This window comes from Anguilla anguilla, chromosome 14 (genome assembly GCF_013347855.1).
Source record: "Anguilla anguilla isolate fAngAng1 chromosome 14, fAngAng1.pri, whole genome shotgun sequence".
Taxonomy (NCBI): Eukaryota; Metazoa; Chordata; class Actinopteri; order Anguilliformes; family Anguillidae; genus Anguilla; species Anguilla anguilla.
Window position 1 is genome coordinate 544,257 of NC_049214.1, and position 13,629 is coordinate 557,885.

Genomic DNA, 13,629 nt, shown 5'->3' on the forward strand with positions numbered 1-13,629 from the left:
CCCTTCCTCTCATTGTTGACTTTCTGAGTTTTGGCAGAAAGAGTTTGGCAGAGACTTATGCTTCACTGAAATCAATTCATTGTACTTCTGGTTCCCTCAATCATGTATTCTTGAAAAACAGAAGATAAAAACAAAAAACTTCTACATGTTAAACTGTGGGTAGCATCTCAATGTACACTCCAAACCAATTGTGAGAGGGTTTTTGTAAATGAAATGTGGACATACTGTATTTTGTCATACATTGTCTAGTGTAAGACACAGTCTCTTATAATTGTATGTTTATTACACACATGCACGCACATGCACACACACACTCACGCAAACGCACACACACACATGCACACTCACGCACATGCATGCACACACGCACACACACACACACACACACACACACACTCACGCACATGCACACTCACACACACACACACATGCACATATGCACACACACATGCACACACACACATACACACAGTAGCAGATGCTAGTGTAGCATAGCTTGTCAACATTCAATGTTAGTGGAGTGTAGCTTGTTAACAGTAGTAGATGGTAGTTTAGTGTAGCTTGTTAACAGTAGTAGATGCTAGTGTAGTGTAGCTTGATAACAGTAGATGCTAGTTTAGTGTAGCTCGTTAACAGTAGTAGATGCTAGTGTAGTGTAGCTTGTTAACAGTAAATGCTAGTGGGGTGTAGCTTGTTAACAGTAGCAGATGCTAGTTTAGTGTAGCTTGATAACAGTAGATGCTAGTTTAGTGTAGCTTGTTAACAGTAGTAGATGCTAGTGTAGTGTAGCTTGATAACAGTAGATGCTAGTTTAGTGTAGCTTGTTAACAGTTGTAGATGCAAGTGTAGTGTAGCTTGTTAACAGTAGTAAATTCTAGTGGGGTGTAGCTTGTTAACAGTATCAGATGCTAGCTTAGTGTAGCTTGTTAACAGTAGTAGATGCTAGTTTAGTGTAGCTTGTTAACAGTAGCAGATGCTAGTGTAGTGTAACGTAGCTTCTTAACAGCAGTAGATGCTAGTGGGGTATAGCTTGTTAACAGTAGCAGATGCTAGTGTAGTGTAGTGCTAACAATACAAAAAAAAAACAGATGCTGGTAATATAATAATCCCCCGCCACTGTGATTTATTTGAGGAGAATACAGATTAATAGAAGAGCTGTCCCTGTTGATGCTTTCCCAAGATCACAGGTGATTAAGCTACTGCCACATCACATGCAGCATCTGTTTCAGTGCCGCTCCAAATGAACCATCTCAGAGTCTGCTAATCAATTAGGAGAGGGGATCCAGCTAATGATGCCAGGGGTGGACAATAATATGTGAATATGTATCATTTCACAAAATACAATCCACCCCCCCCCCCAATAAATTGTATCTGTGCACTACATTCAAAATGGTGGAGGTTGACGTTTTTCTGCAGATGGCACGAAGGTGTAATCCACACAGTGAAAGAGGACAGTGACTCATATGTGCCGTAAATACAAGCAGACACTGATTTCACATACATGCACAATGCTACTCCTGCCTGCCGCTACCTGCCTGATCTCACGCATTGCTATGGAGACACACGATGCATTCGGAGCATGTGCAGTTCAGAATCAGGTCAGATGATGTATGTTTGTTTAATGGATCACAAACGTCACGGTCAAGGACCTGTCATGTTCAGTGAGCCTGTAGGAGGGAATAGGCTGCCTTTGACCGCTCTCGACAGCATTTTTGTGGAACATGTGGATCTTGTGACAGCGGCATTGCCTACGGGGGTGGGGGGGTTGGGGGTGGGGTACGGGGCGGGGGAGGACATGGGGGTCTTGGCTGTGTTGACATCACTCTGTCTGACTTAAGCTCTGTTCAGTGGTGATTTCTGAATGAGTTCCTGATGCCTTTGTTCACCTTGAGGAGCTCGCTGCTGCACGTGTGCCGACTGAAGCGAAGGATTCTGCCTGAGACTGACGATGCTTTGTGTGACATACCAGCGGCAGATTATGCAACATATCAGTGACCACTGTGTTTTCTGTGGTATTTTATTATGATGACATCTGCTTCCGATAATGAGTGGCAATATGCAGTGTTCTTACAGTGAACTGTGTCTCAAATAAGGAAAAATGGTTTTTACATGGAATGTAAAGTGAGTTGCACCACAGGGCACACACGCGCGCACATGCACATACACACACACACACACGCACACACACACACACATGCACGCACGCATGCACGCACGCACACACGCACGCATGCACGCACGCACACGCACACACATGCACTCACACGCATGCACGCACACGTACGCACGCACGCGCACACGCGCGCAAGTGCGGTGCTGCAGCCCACGGCAGTGGAGTGTTGCAAGGTGCCCTGCAGCAGGGTTGTGTAAGAGCCCGGGTGCTCAGTCAATGTCACGCGCTTCCCGTCCGTCTCTCTGCTCACAAATTTCACAGGACCCCACAAGAACCCGAGGGACACGATGTCAGGGGCCCTGCAGCCGGGAAGGCTGCCAAAATGGCGGCACGCGCTTATCCACCGATCAGCGATTTGAATCAAGCCAGCGTGCTTCGGTGTTTTTTTGTTGTTGCACGCGGTGGATGTTTGCCCAAGGTACACTGTGTGCCAGGCTGCATCGCTAGCGTTCCCAGCCTGCCGTGTGCAGGGAGGCAGGAGCCACACTGTCAAACGCACACGCGCGCTTTCATCACCATCATCATAAAAATATGATCGTGCTTTCTACAGAGGGCTGTGTGGAGAGAGAGAGAGAGAGAGAGAGAGAGGGAGAGGGAGAGGGAGAGGGAGAGGGAGAGGGAGGGAGGGAGAGGGAGAGGGAGGGAGAGAGAGGAAGGGAGTGGGTGGGGGGGGGGAGGGCGGCAGGGGGCTGTAATTGCTGTCCGCTGATTCCAGGTCCCTGGTGTGTGTAGAACCGAAGGCCTGCCTTAGTGCACACATTTGTGTGCATGTGTGTGAGAGAGAGAGTGTGTGAGTGTGTGCATGTGTGTGTGTGCGTGCGTGCGTGCCTGCGTGCGTGTGTGTGTGTGCGTGTGTGAGAGAGAGAGAGAGAGAAAGAGAGTGGTGAGTGTGTGTGTGTGTGTGTGCGTGCGTGCGTGTGTGTGTGTGCGTGTGTGTGAGAGAGAGAGAGAGAGAGAGAGAGAGAGAGAGTGAGTGTGTGTGTGTGTGCTTATCTGTGTCTGTGTGTGAGAAAGAGAGAGAGAGAGTGTGTGTGTGCATGCGTGCGTGCGTGCGTGTGTGTGTGTGTGTGCGTGTGTGAGAGAAAGAGAGAGTGCCAGTGTGTGTGTGTGCTTATCTGTGTCTGTGTGTGAGAAAGAGAGAGAGAGAAAGAGAGAGAGAGAGAGGAAGGGAGAGGGAGGGGGGTTGGGTTAGGGGCAGAACCCTCATTGGCTGGAGATTTTCACTGGTGATGAGAAAACGTGATCCAGTCTGCAGTGGCACTGCAGCAAGGTACTGCAGAGAGAGAGAGAGAGAGAGAGAGAGAGAGAGCGAGAAGCAGTGAGAGAGAGAGAGAAGCAGAGAGAGACTGAGAGAGCGAGAGAGAGAGAGATCGAGAGGGAGAACGAGAGAGAGAGAAGCAGAGAAAGGCAGAAAGAGAAGCAAAGAGCACGAGAGAGAGAAGGAGAGAGAAAAAGGCGAACTGCAGAGAGGAGTAGAGGATACAGTGCAGTGTGGAATCCAGCTGCCATCACTGAGGAACAGAGAGAATAGAGAGGGGACTGCGTGATAACAAAACAGAGAAATTAAGAAGCCCCCCCACACCCCCTTGCAGCAGGATGGAGGGAAGGAGAGAGAGCTGGCGGGTTTCGCGGGAGGTGTAACGGCAGAGAGGCGTGGACCGCGGCATAAAGGGAGAGAGAGAAACGGCCGAGGGAAAGGAGGAAGAGGAGGAGGGGAGGAGCTGAAGAGGGCGCTCCATGACGGCTGCGTTTTTGTCGGCGGGCTATTTCTAGCGGACGGAACAGGCGCTGACGCATCGCGACATCTCTTCGTCTCCGTCGTTCCTTCCCTTCCTCCGTCCTTTCCTCTTTTTCTTCTCCCCTTTCTGCGATGCGGGGAGCGCGGGAGCGGGAGAGGGACTGCGGGGCGCTGGGGTCGTCTCTCTGAAGGCGAGCGGCTTCGACGGCATCTCTGAGCACGGCGTCCTGCACACGGCTGGGGACCCCATCCTCACTGAGACCTGCACACGCACTGAAGCCCAGGTCAGATCAGAGATGGGCTCCTGCAGTTGTTAACAGTGTGTGTATGTGTGTGTGTGTGTGTGTGTGAGATGTGTGTGATGTGTGTATGTGTGTCGTGTGTGTGTGTGTGTGTGTGTGATGTGTGTGTGTGTGTGTGTGTCGTGTGTGTGTGTGTGTGATGTGTGTATGTGTGTTGTGTGTGTGTATGTGTGTCGTGTGTATGTGTGTGTGTGTGTGATGTATGCGTGTGTGTGATGTGTGTGTGTGATTGTGTGTGTGTGTGTCATATGTATGTGTGTGTGCGCGATGTGTGTGTGTGTGTGTGTCATGTGTATGTGTGTGTCTGTAAAGGGTCTGAAATGCCTGTGTGAGTGTTCAGTGCATGTGCATGTGCATTTGTGCATGTTTTTGTGTCTGTGTGTGTGTGTGTGGAGTGCATGTGTGTGAATATCCATAGACTGAGTGTGCATTTGTGTGAGTCTGTGTGAATGTGTGTGCGTGGGTATGTGTGAGTGTGGTGTGTTTATGTGTAGGTTTGCGCGTGTTTGTGTGTGAATGTGCGCGCGTACAAACAGCAATAAAAAAATGAGAACAGACAGGAAACAGGCGTGTTCGTAGCGAGCTGCGCGGTTTCACACGGACGCCCCGGCCGCGGCTGTGTGGCTGTTTCAGACGTGGAAGGGCCAGGCGCACAGCTCATTATCTGATCTGAGGCTGGATTTTTCTCAAGAGAAAAGAGAGAATTTCGACTGTGAAAATGTCACGTCCGCAAACATCTTGGTTGCGGCAGGGACGTCTGCGCGGTGGATGCGTCCACGCTGGCTGCTGGGAGACCCTCCGCAGTGGGGTCTGGTTCCTGCTTACATAACCCACAAATTACCACAACTGCCCCAAATCCGCTAATTCGACTGAGCGAGCTGGGCTCTGCAGCTAGGACGGGTTTGTGAGGACCCTCTAAGTCCCTATAAGGCTGTGTTTATTCAGCAGATGAAAAAAGTGTTTGTGTGTGGTTTTTGCTTTCAGTTTTAAGCTGAGCTTCCTGTCAACAGAGATTCCGTATGATTGACTGTGAAATAAAAGCTTGGGAAATATAGATCATATACAGAAAACGTTTATACGTATATACACAGGATGCTCGGCGACAGCGGGCAAAGTGTTTTGAAAAGGATTCATGCGTCACCTTGGCCAGATTGTTGTATTCTTGAAGTCGTTTTTGGATTTGTGCTCAGTCAGTTGAAGCGAAAACAAACAGTTTTGAATTAATAATAGGCAGGAGATGATTTCTAACTCGTTTCACATCACCCCCCACCCCCCACCCCCACTGCTACCATGGCCAGCACACTACCACCCTGCCCCCCACCCACTGTTTCTGAATGGAGAGTTTTTTCCAGAATGGTGTGGCGGTTGGAGAGGCAGTGTAGGCGGGGTGAGTCATGGGGGGGGTGTATTTGGAATGAGGTGGGGGGGGGGGCGTGCGAGAGAGAGAGACAGCCGTTCGGCGATAGCGCATCTCGACTCCTCGCTGGCTGGAGGATGCACAGGTGGAATGCTCCCGGGCCAGATTGCACAGGAATGTGCTGGAAAGTACAGCAGGGTTCGGGGGGGGGGGGGGGGGGGGGGGCTCATAGTACGGGGGGTTAGGAAAGGAGATGGGAGAGCTGCTTTTTGAAAATAAGCCTCTCCAGTGGCTTTTTCCGGTTTGTGCCTCCCCCCGTGTTTTGGTTATTCATGCAATGTTTCATGTTCATCATGTTGTGTTTTCTGAAATACTGCGCGCTCCTTTGTTGAATGTCTCCAGTGGTGCTGGAGACCCTCACATTCATTTACTCTTACATGTGACTCCCATTTCGCTGTGATCTGGCCAGCTGTGCTAACATATTGTGTGGCTAATGTGTGATGAGCCGTTCATGTAATGGAGGGATTTAGCAAACGACAACGCCAGTGCAGCCAAACAGCATTTTATTTTTTAGTGAGATTCAGAAAGATCTGAGCTCAAAGGTGCTGTGATTACAAAGACTAGCACTGTGTTTGTAATTGTGTGGGTGCATGTTTCAGAATGTTCGCTTGAATTTCTGTGTGCATGTGTGTGTGAGCATGAGCATGTAGGTATGCTTGTATGAGTGTATAGGAGTGTAGTGTGTGTGTGTGTGTGTGGGTATGAGTGTAAATGTGCTAATACGTATTAGTATATTCGTGTCTGTGCATTATGTTTTTACATGTGTGTGTATGTGTGAGTGTGTATATATGTATTTGCGTGCATGAGTATGTGTGTATGTACACGTGCATGTGTGTCAGTGTCTTAGTGTGCATGCATGGGTGTGTGATTGTAAGCATGCATGTGTTCGTACATTAGGAAAGATACTCACAATCATCACACCCACTACCACTACCCACTACCCAGGAGACAAATAACCAGAGAGAATGAGGGAGAGAGAGAGAGAGAGAGAGAGAGGCTGAAGATTGTAAACATATTTCCTGCATAACACAGGGGTGCACAGCTCCAGTCCAGGGGAGTAACTCCATGTCCTGTTTTTTGTTCCAACCGATTATTCTGCTTTGATTTCATTCAAACAGCTGCACACGCCAGTGCTGGTTGAGACCAGGGGCAGACATTTTCACCCTGGATGCCTGGCCAGTCGGGAGCTGTAGCACTTCCCTTTGTGAAAAATGGCAGATCACATTAATGACTGGGCTGATTAATTAAATAATCAAAAAAAGAACTGCAATCCTGGAACACGTTAAAAATATAACTCTGTTCGGAATGTGAATTAAGTATTAATCTGGAATCTTGCGTTTCACAAGAGCCTGTTTCACATTGTGTGTGTGTGTGTGAGAGAGAGAGAGAGAGAAAGAGGAGAGGGAGAGAAAGATAGAAAGAGAGGGGGAGAGATAGAGAGAGAGGAGAGGGAGAGATAGAAAGAGAGGAGAGGGGGAAAGAGATAGAGAGAAGGGGGAGAGAGAGAAAGAGAGACGAGAGAGAAAGCTGAATGGAGAGTAGGTGTGGTGTAGATGAGAGGATGTGGGGGGGTGGGGGGGGGGTTGGCCATGTGAGCTGTGAGCCGACGGCACTCATTTTGTGCCTGTTTTTACTGTGGTACTGTGGGGGGGTGGGGGGGGGGTGGGGGGGGGTTTTACTGTGGTACTGTGGAGACAGCTGGCAGCGGTTCCTCAACCTTTAGGGGAAGAGGGGAAGGGAAAGGGATTGTGGGTAATAAAGAGAGTGGGATTGTGGGTAATAATGCTGACAGGCAGGCTGAGAAAGCAGTTGAGCTGGCAGTCTCCTGGGCATGTGGGGGGGTGGGGGGGGTGGGGGGGAGCGAACCCAGCCTCTCCGAGCTTCAGTCCGCTAAAGACAGGAAGCCGCTGCACAATCACACAAGATGCCTGATAAGACCCAAAAATAGAAATTCCTGCAGAACCTGCCCCGGACTGCCCCCCAACCCCCCAGCATTTAGGCCGCTCAGTTTTATTCTCATTATTTTTTAATGAACGGGGGGTTGGGGTTGTGCGTGACTGGTTGAGACCTGGGCATTTAAACAAAAGGGCAACTTTTAAAAATGCCACAGTAACTATCCTTGGGATTGCTATGTCTTTGGCTAATGTGTGAGAGTATGACGTATGTACTGTGTGTGTTTTCTTGTTTTCAGACAGCTGAGCTCAGTGACTGGCGAGGGAGACTCTGGGTGCAGTTCCACCCCAACCATACAGAGGGCGCTCTCTGGAAATCTATGGCTGCGATGGATATGCGGCCGGCCTGGGTGTGACTCTCGTGGACATCTTGAGACGTCAAGTGGGCAGTACCTGTCCCTCGCTGGGAAAAGGCACACAACATTGCATTCCCAAATAGCTTGGGACAGTTGCATTGCCGTTTTAGGAGCTGGTGCTCCTGTTCCTGTTGGGGTCCCTTTCCAAAAAAAGCCCCCAGATCAGCAGCTTATCAACACAGCTGCAGGTTTGCCAGGATATCTGCACTGAACTCCAGCTTAACGACTAACTGGGACACAGAAGATCACACTTCTGCTCCTGTGAGAACTTATTCCAACTGGATGGGACAGAAGAGAAATCCGAAAGTGTTGTTTTCGCCTGCTGTTCCCGACAGAAGTCAAATATACTGTTAGACCTGTTATTTATCTGTGTCAAAAAAAGCCAGCAGAAAATACCTGTTCTGGATCTCAAGACCTCATAATGCATCTGTGTGCGTGTATGAATACGTGAATTATATATACAGTCGAATATTTAATGATGTAAATACTCATTGTCCTGCTGAAGGCTTGTAGCCATTCTTGGTTGTTTGTCTGCTGTAGTGTCAGAATTAACTTTGAGATATTAATTTCTCTTGCTGTGTGTTTCTCTGGAGACTGTGGTTCTGCGTGACCCAAACTGCACTTTGACACAGTCGAGTCCGGAGCACTGAAAGGGGGTGCTTTTGGGGCAGCAGACTCGGGATCCTTGGGTTCTGGTCCTGTTGAATTTGTACGTCCGTCGGTCCGTCCGCTGAGCTCCTCGCTCGGGTTGTTTCTGCTGAGGGGGTTTGGGGGTCTGATCTGAGCATGGACAGAGTCATCCGCCCGCAGGTCCCCTCCAATGGCTGAGGGGGGCAGCACTGAGAGCCCTCCTGACCGGTGCCCCACCGCACTCCCAGCAGCCCCACCCCCCAGGGCCCCCCCCAGGGCCCCCCCCAGCTGAGCGCATGTCCTGCCTGAGGCGCCAGCCCGTGGCCATCCCCATGGACACCGTCAAGATCATCCAGTCGGAGAAGATGGGGCGCGAGTGTCCCAGCCCCCCCGTCACCCAGCCGCGGTATGCGCCCCCCCCGCGCGTGGCCTGGGACTGCGGGGGGACCGAGGGCGAGGTCATCGTCAACCAGGCCTGCGGCGACCTCCCGCTGGACCTGACCCTGAGCCGCGCCATGGCCACGCCCCACCACCACGCCCACCACCGGCCCCCGGCCCCGCCCGCCACGCCCGTCCGACACGAGCGCCCCGCCTACCTGTCCCAGCGCAAGGCCAGTGCCGGCCCCGCCGAGCTCTGCTACCACCAGTTCCACTACAAGATGGAGGACGTCATCGTCAACCAGTACGTGCTGCGCTCGGCCTCCCCCTCCGCCCCCGCCCCCTCCAACTCGGTGGTGCCCTACGAGCCGCTGGACTGCCCCACCTGCGGGCACACCTACAACTTCGCGGGCAAGCGGCCGCGCATCCTGTCCTGCCTGCACTCGGTGTGCGAGGAGTGCCTGCAGATCCTGTACGAGTCCTGCCCCAAGTACAAGTTCATCTCCTGCCCCACCTGCCGGCGCGAGACCGTGCTCTTCACCGACTACGGCCTGGCGGCGCTCGCCATCAACACCAGCATCCTGAGCCGGCTGCCCGCCGACGCCGCCAGCGCCATGCAGTGGGGGGGCGACCCCGACCGCAGCTGCTACCAGACCGTGCGCCAGTACTGCCAGTCCGCCTGCACCTGCCACGTGGGCAACCCTCTGACTTCCTGCGGCATCATGTGAACAAAGGGGGGTTTACCCTGGAACTGGCAACCCTGAACCCCCTCCTCCCCCCGCCCCCCGCCACAGAACACCCGTATATTATATATATGTATTTATCAGCACTGGAAAACGCCACAGAGGCGATAGACTCAAAGCAAGACTTGAAAAGACTTGACGTGCGCAGTACTGCTGAAGAGACTGGGACGATTACCCAATAAATGTATTTTATGTATGAAGTGCAGTCCTCTCTCCCCATCCCATATTTGTGTTTGCGCCCCTCGTGCTCTCAGAGTTGGGGGTTGGGGGGGGGGAGGGAGGGGGGTGCACTGGCACGGCCCAGGAGCCAATCAATGAACAAAGAAATAATGATAATAACAATAATGAAAACAGTAATAATGACCAGCCATTCAGTTTGAACTCTGAGGACTGCTGAGCTGTCCATCTGACTGTTTAAATAAAGACAAACACACACACCGGCCAATTAAAGACAGTGTTACACTCTTCAGACCCTCGATTAAGAGCATTTTACAAAGCATAACAACCGTAGATGCAAAAATGGAAGAGAAGGTAGATACTTTTTCTGGATCTGCTCCTTGTCCTGAAGTGTCAATTGAACTTTTGCTCCTATTTATTTGAATATATGTAGAAATGCAAATGACACATATCAAATATAATATATTGTTCCAAGCAGTGTAGTCGTCTTGTATTTGTAGTTCATTCCTAAATGTTGTTTGAGTGACGGCTGTATTGCGGTCAGTTCTGTGGCTGTTTCCCAGCCCTTGGATCTATGAGCAGGGGTGCAGGGGTGCGGGGGTGCGGGGGTGCAGGGGTGCAGGGGGGCAGGGGTGCAGGGGAGCAGGGGTGCAGGGGTGCAGGGGTGCAGGGGTACAGGGGAGCGGGGGTGCAGGGGGGCAGGGGTGCAGGGGGTGCAGGGGGGCAGGGGTTCAGGGGTGCAGGGGTGCAGGGGTGCAGGGAGGAAAGGGAAAGGATGTTGGGGGAAGTTGTGGAACTGACTACCCAAGGGGTGTGGGGAGGGGGTGCAGGGGTGCGGGGGTGCAGGGGTACAGGGGTGCGGGGGTGCAGGGGTGCAGGGGGGCAGGGGGGCAGGGGTGCAGGGAGGAAAGGGAAAGGATGTCGGGGGAAGTTGTGGAACTGACTACCCAAGGGGTGTGGGGGGGGGGGGGGTGGCAGGCTCAAAAGGCCTTGCCAAAAAAGTTTGCTTTGGTCTACAGCTTCAAGGTGGCCCACAGAGACTACATAAGCACAGGGCCCAGAATTCCCTGCTACCTGCCTGAGTAGATCCATATTGTTTGGGTCGAGAACGCGGAGAACGAGGCGCGCTGATCCAGCTGATCCAGCTGAGATATACATCAGCCCTACACAGAATGAATCCCCAGGATGCCTCACAAGGTCAATAAGCAGATAAACGCACCACCGCCAGCCTTCTCAGTGTCATTAGACAGGCGTGATGTCACCCCCGTCTGGCGTACACTTTCATTCATAAAACCAGAAGTGCAGACATGCAGGAATCCCGTGATGAAACATCGATATGCATTCCAAATAAAATGTCCACGATTTTCATTCATGCAACAGAGTTACTTAACTGACCTTGGATCATTACTGTCAGCAACGAGGGGCCTTTTCTTGGAATGAACAATGATTTTTCCATGCTGAACTATTGGCACATGAATGAACTAAGCTGACACAAAGCAAAGCCTGTTGTCTCTCCACCAGGCTAGCATCTCCTCACATGTCACATATATGAGGATGTATGGTAAGGGTCAATGGACAAAAAGAGGACTGCACAAAGCACTTTATTACAAATGCCTCTTATTCACCCATTCACACGCACACACACTCACATGCACACACACACACACACACTCACTCACACACACACACACACACACACGCACGCACGCACGCACGCACACACACTCACATGCACACACACACACACACTCACACACGCACGCACACACGCACGCACGCACGCACGCACGCACGCACGCACGCACGCACGCACGCACACACACACACACACACACACTCACACACACACGCACGCACGCACACGCATGCACGCACGCACGCACGCACACACACTCACACACAAACGGTGAAAGAAAGCAGGAGCATTGGGGGGTTAGGTGTCTTGCTCAAGGACACTTTGACACGCTCAGAAGGTAATGAGTGAGTGCCTCTCCCCCCCTCCCCCCCCCCCCCCCCCCCCCCCCTGCTCTCTGCTTCCCAGTTCAGAATGCTCAGTCTTGCTCAGGCTGCAGTGCTCATTGCAAACCTCTGTGTCGATTTGCGAGTGCAGACAAGCATCTCCCCGAAGCTGTGACGTTAGCCACCAGCTGTATGGCTGGTGGAAAAACTCCAGCACAACATTGTCTAATTTTTTTTTAACAACAACAAAAAAAGAAACAAGGACATTTATTCTTTGTGACATTCACATGTGCAAACTAACCAGGACTGACAATAAGCTTCCCTTTTCATGAATATTAATTGATTATTCACATTTTTTGGCTTAGGGGCTGGTTGCAGCACTGCTAATGAAACTTTGAGCAAAATGATTTGAATAAGAAATTAATATTCATTCAGAGGGAAGACTAGGAGGCATCTCCAGTTCTTTTTGTATATTTTGTATAAACATATGTTGCGTGGTAAAATGAATAAACCCGTGTTTTTCAAACAGTTCAGACAATAAAATTATTGCATGCACAAACAGACACCTGTTCCTTTTGGCAGGGAATTCTTGTGTATTTCTCTTTGCGAGTTTTAACGAGATGAAGTCGATGCCGGTCTGGGAAGTTCCACTCATTCCCAGTCGCTCAGTCAGAGGTGACATCCTGTTGAAATGCGGAAGTGTGGATGACTGGCTCTTCTCCTGACAGAAGGTCTCTGATTGGGCGGCAGGGCAGGGGGTGGGGCTCCCAAAGGCACACAGTTCACTCTCTGTAACTGCAGACAGATTTGAAAAGAAACAGTCACAGGGTGGACCGAGCCTGGCGCCTGGGAGAATCTCCCCAGGAAAGATGAGCCAATTACTGAAAACAAACCAATTAGCAAAAGCAAATGTCATTAAAGCGACCTTTGACCTCCTGCAGCTGCTCTTGTGCACTGTGGGGCCTGGCAGAAAGCTGTTTTTTTCAAGGCAAAAGAAGAAATGATCACAAGGCCAACCTAAGATGAAACACACATGACATTAAGCCCAATTAAAGGCATTATAGAAGATTCAATTATTGGTTTTAGTATAAATAATATATTTAATATGATCTCTTGCTCAATCATACAATGTATAGCATATAACACATATGATGCAGGGAAATATAATAAATACTAGTGGAGCCAGAACTCCAGCTTAAACTTCAGTTTGCCGATTTTCTTTGATAAATACAGACTATTCATGGTGCATATCATTTAGCTCGCCAGCTAGATCGGTTAAGTAACTACATACCAAGTGCTATATTGACATAAACTGGCTTTTGAAACAGGCTTTCTTGAGGATCAATCTCAAGGTTTTCTGTTTGTTTTTACAAAGCTTATCGCTCAAAGGAAGGCATGTTTTATAAGCTGACTAGCAAGCTAGCGTTAGCTGCCTCAGCACAGAAGCTAGGAATGCAATGGAACATAGATGAGGTGCTTCACTCATCAGCCTTGGCCAATTCACCAATTCACCAATTCAAAAATTCACCAATTGACCTCACCAATTCAGACCAGTGAGGTCTGCATATGTAGCGTGAAGCTAAATGTAGTCTATGCAGTTTCTGTGGCCTTGCACTCAAATCACTTCACATAGGGAAAAAAGGAATTAAATATTTTTATTACATTAAAAGAGTAATTCTTTAAAGATTAAACATATTTACATTTTAAAACATATTAAACATGTAATGATGTTTGTCTGTCTGCCCTGTCGTGTTCCCTTGCTTTGTGGAGTCTGCATACCTGTCTCAGTCCGGCAGGTGGAGCT

At 50.2% G+C, this 13,629-nt stretch overlaps 1 protein-coding gene and 1 long non-coding RNA gene across 2 annotated transcripts; one reads left to right on the forward strand and one right to left on the reverse strand.

Moving 5' to 3' along the window:
* Window positions 1-3,363: 3,363 nt before the first annotated feature.
* rnf208 (ring finger protein 208) lies at window positions 3,364-10,343 on the forward strand. The gene is made up of 2 exons (XM_035389862.1): window positions 3,364-4,195; window positions 7,822-10,343. Exon 2 carries the CDS (start codon window positions 8,865-8,867, stop codon window positions 9,672-9,674), a length of 810 nt encoding a protein of 269 aa, XP_035245753.1. The 5' UTR covers window positions 3,364-4,195; window positions 7,822-8,864; the 3' UTR covers window positions 9,675-10,343.
* Window positions 10,344-12,242: 1,899 nt separating this feature from the next.
* On the reverse strand, window positions 12,243-13,196 carry LOC118213205. The gene is made up of 3 exons (XR_004762360.1): window positions 13,117-13,196; window positions 12,751-12,842; window positions 12,243-12,620 (listed from the first exon to the last, which is right to left on the reverse strand). It is a non-coding gene; the product is annotated as an uncharacterized LOC118213205 (long non-coding RNA).
* Window positions 13,197-13,629: the final 433 nt, after the last annotated feature.

Bases quoted from the DNA above. Each gene is read 5' to 3' on its own strand.
- rnf208 (XM_035389862.1), top strand. From the start codon at position 8,865: ATGTCCTGCCTGAGGCGCCAGCCCGTGGCCATCCCCATGGACACCGTC.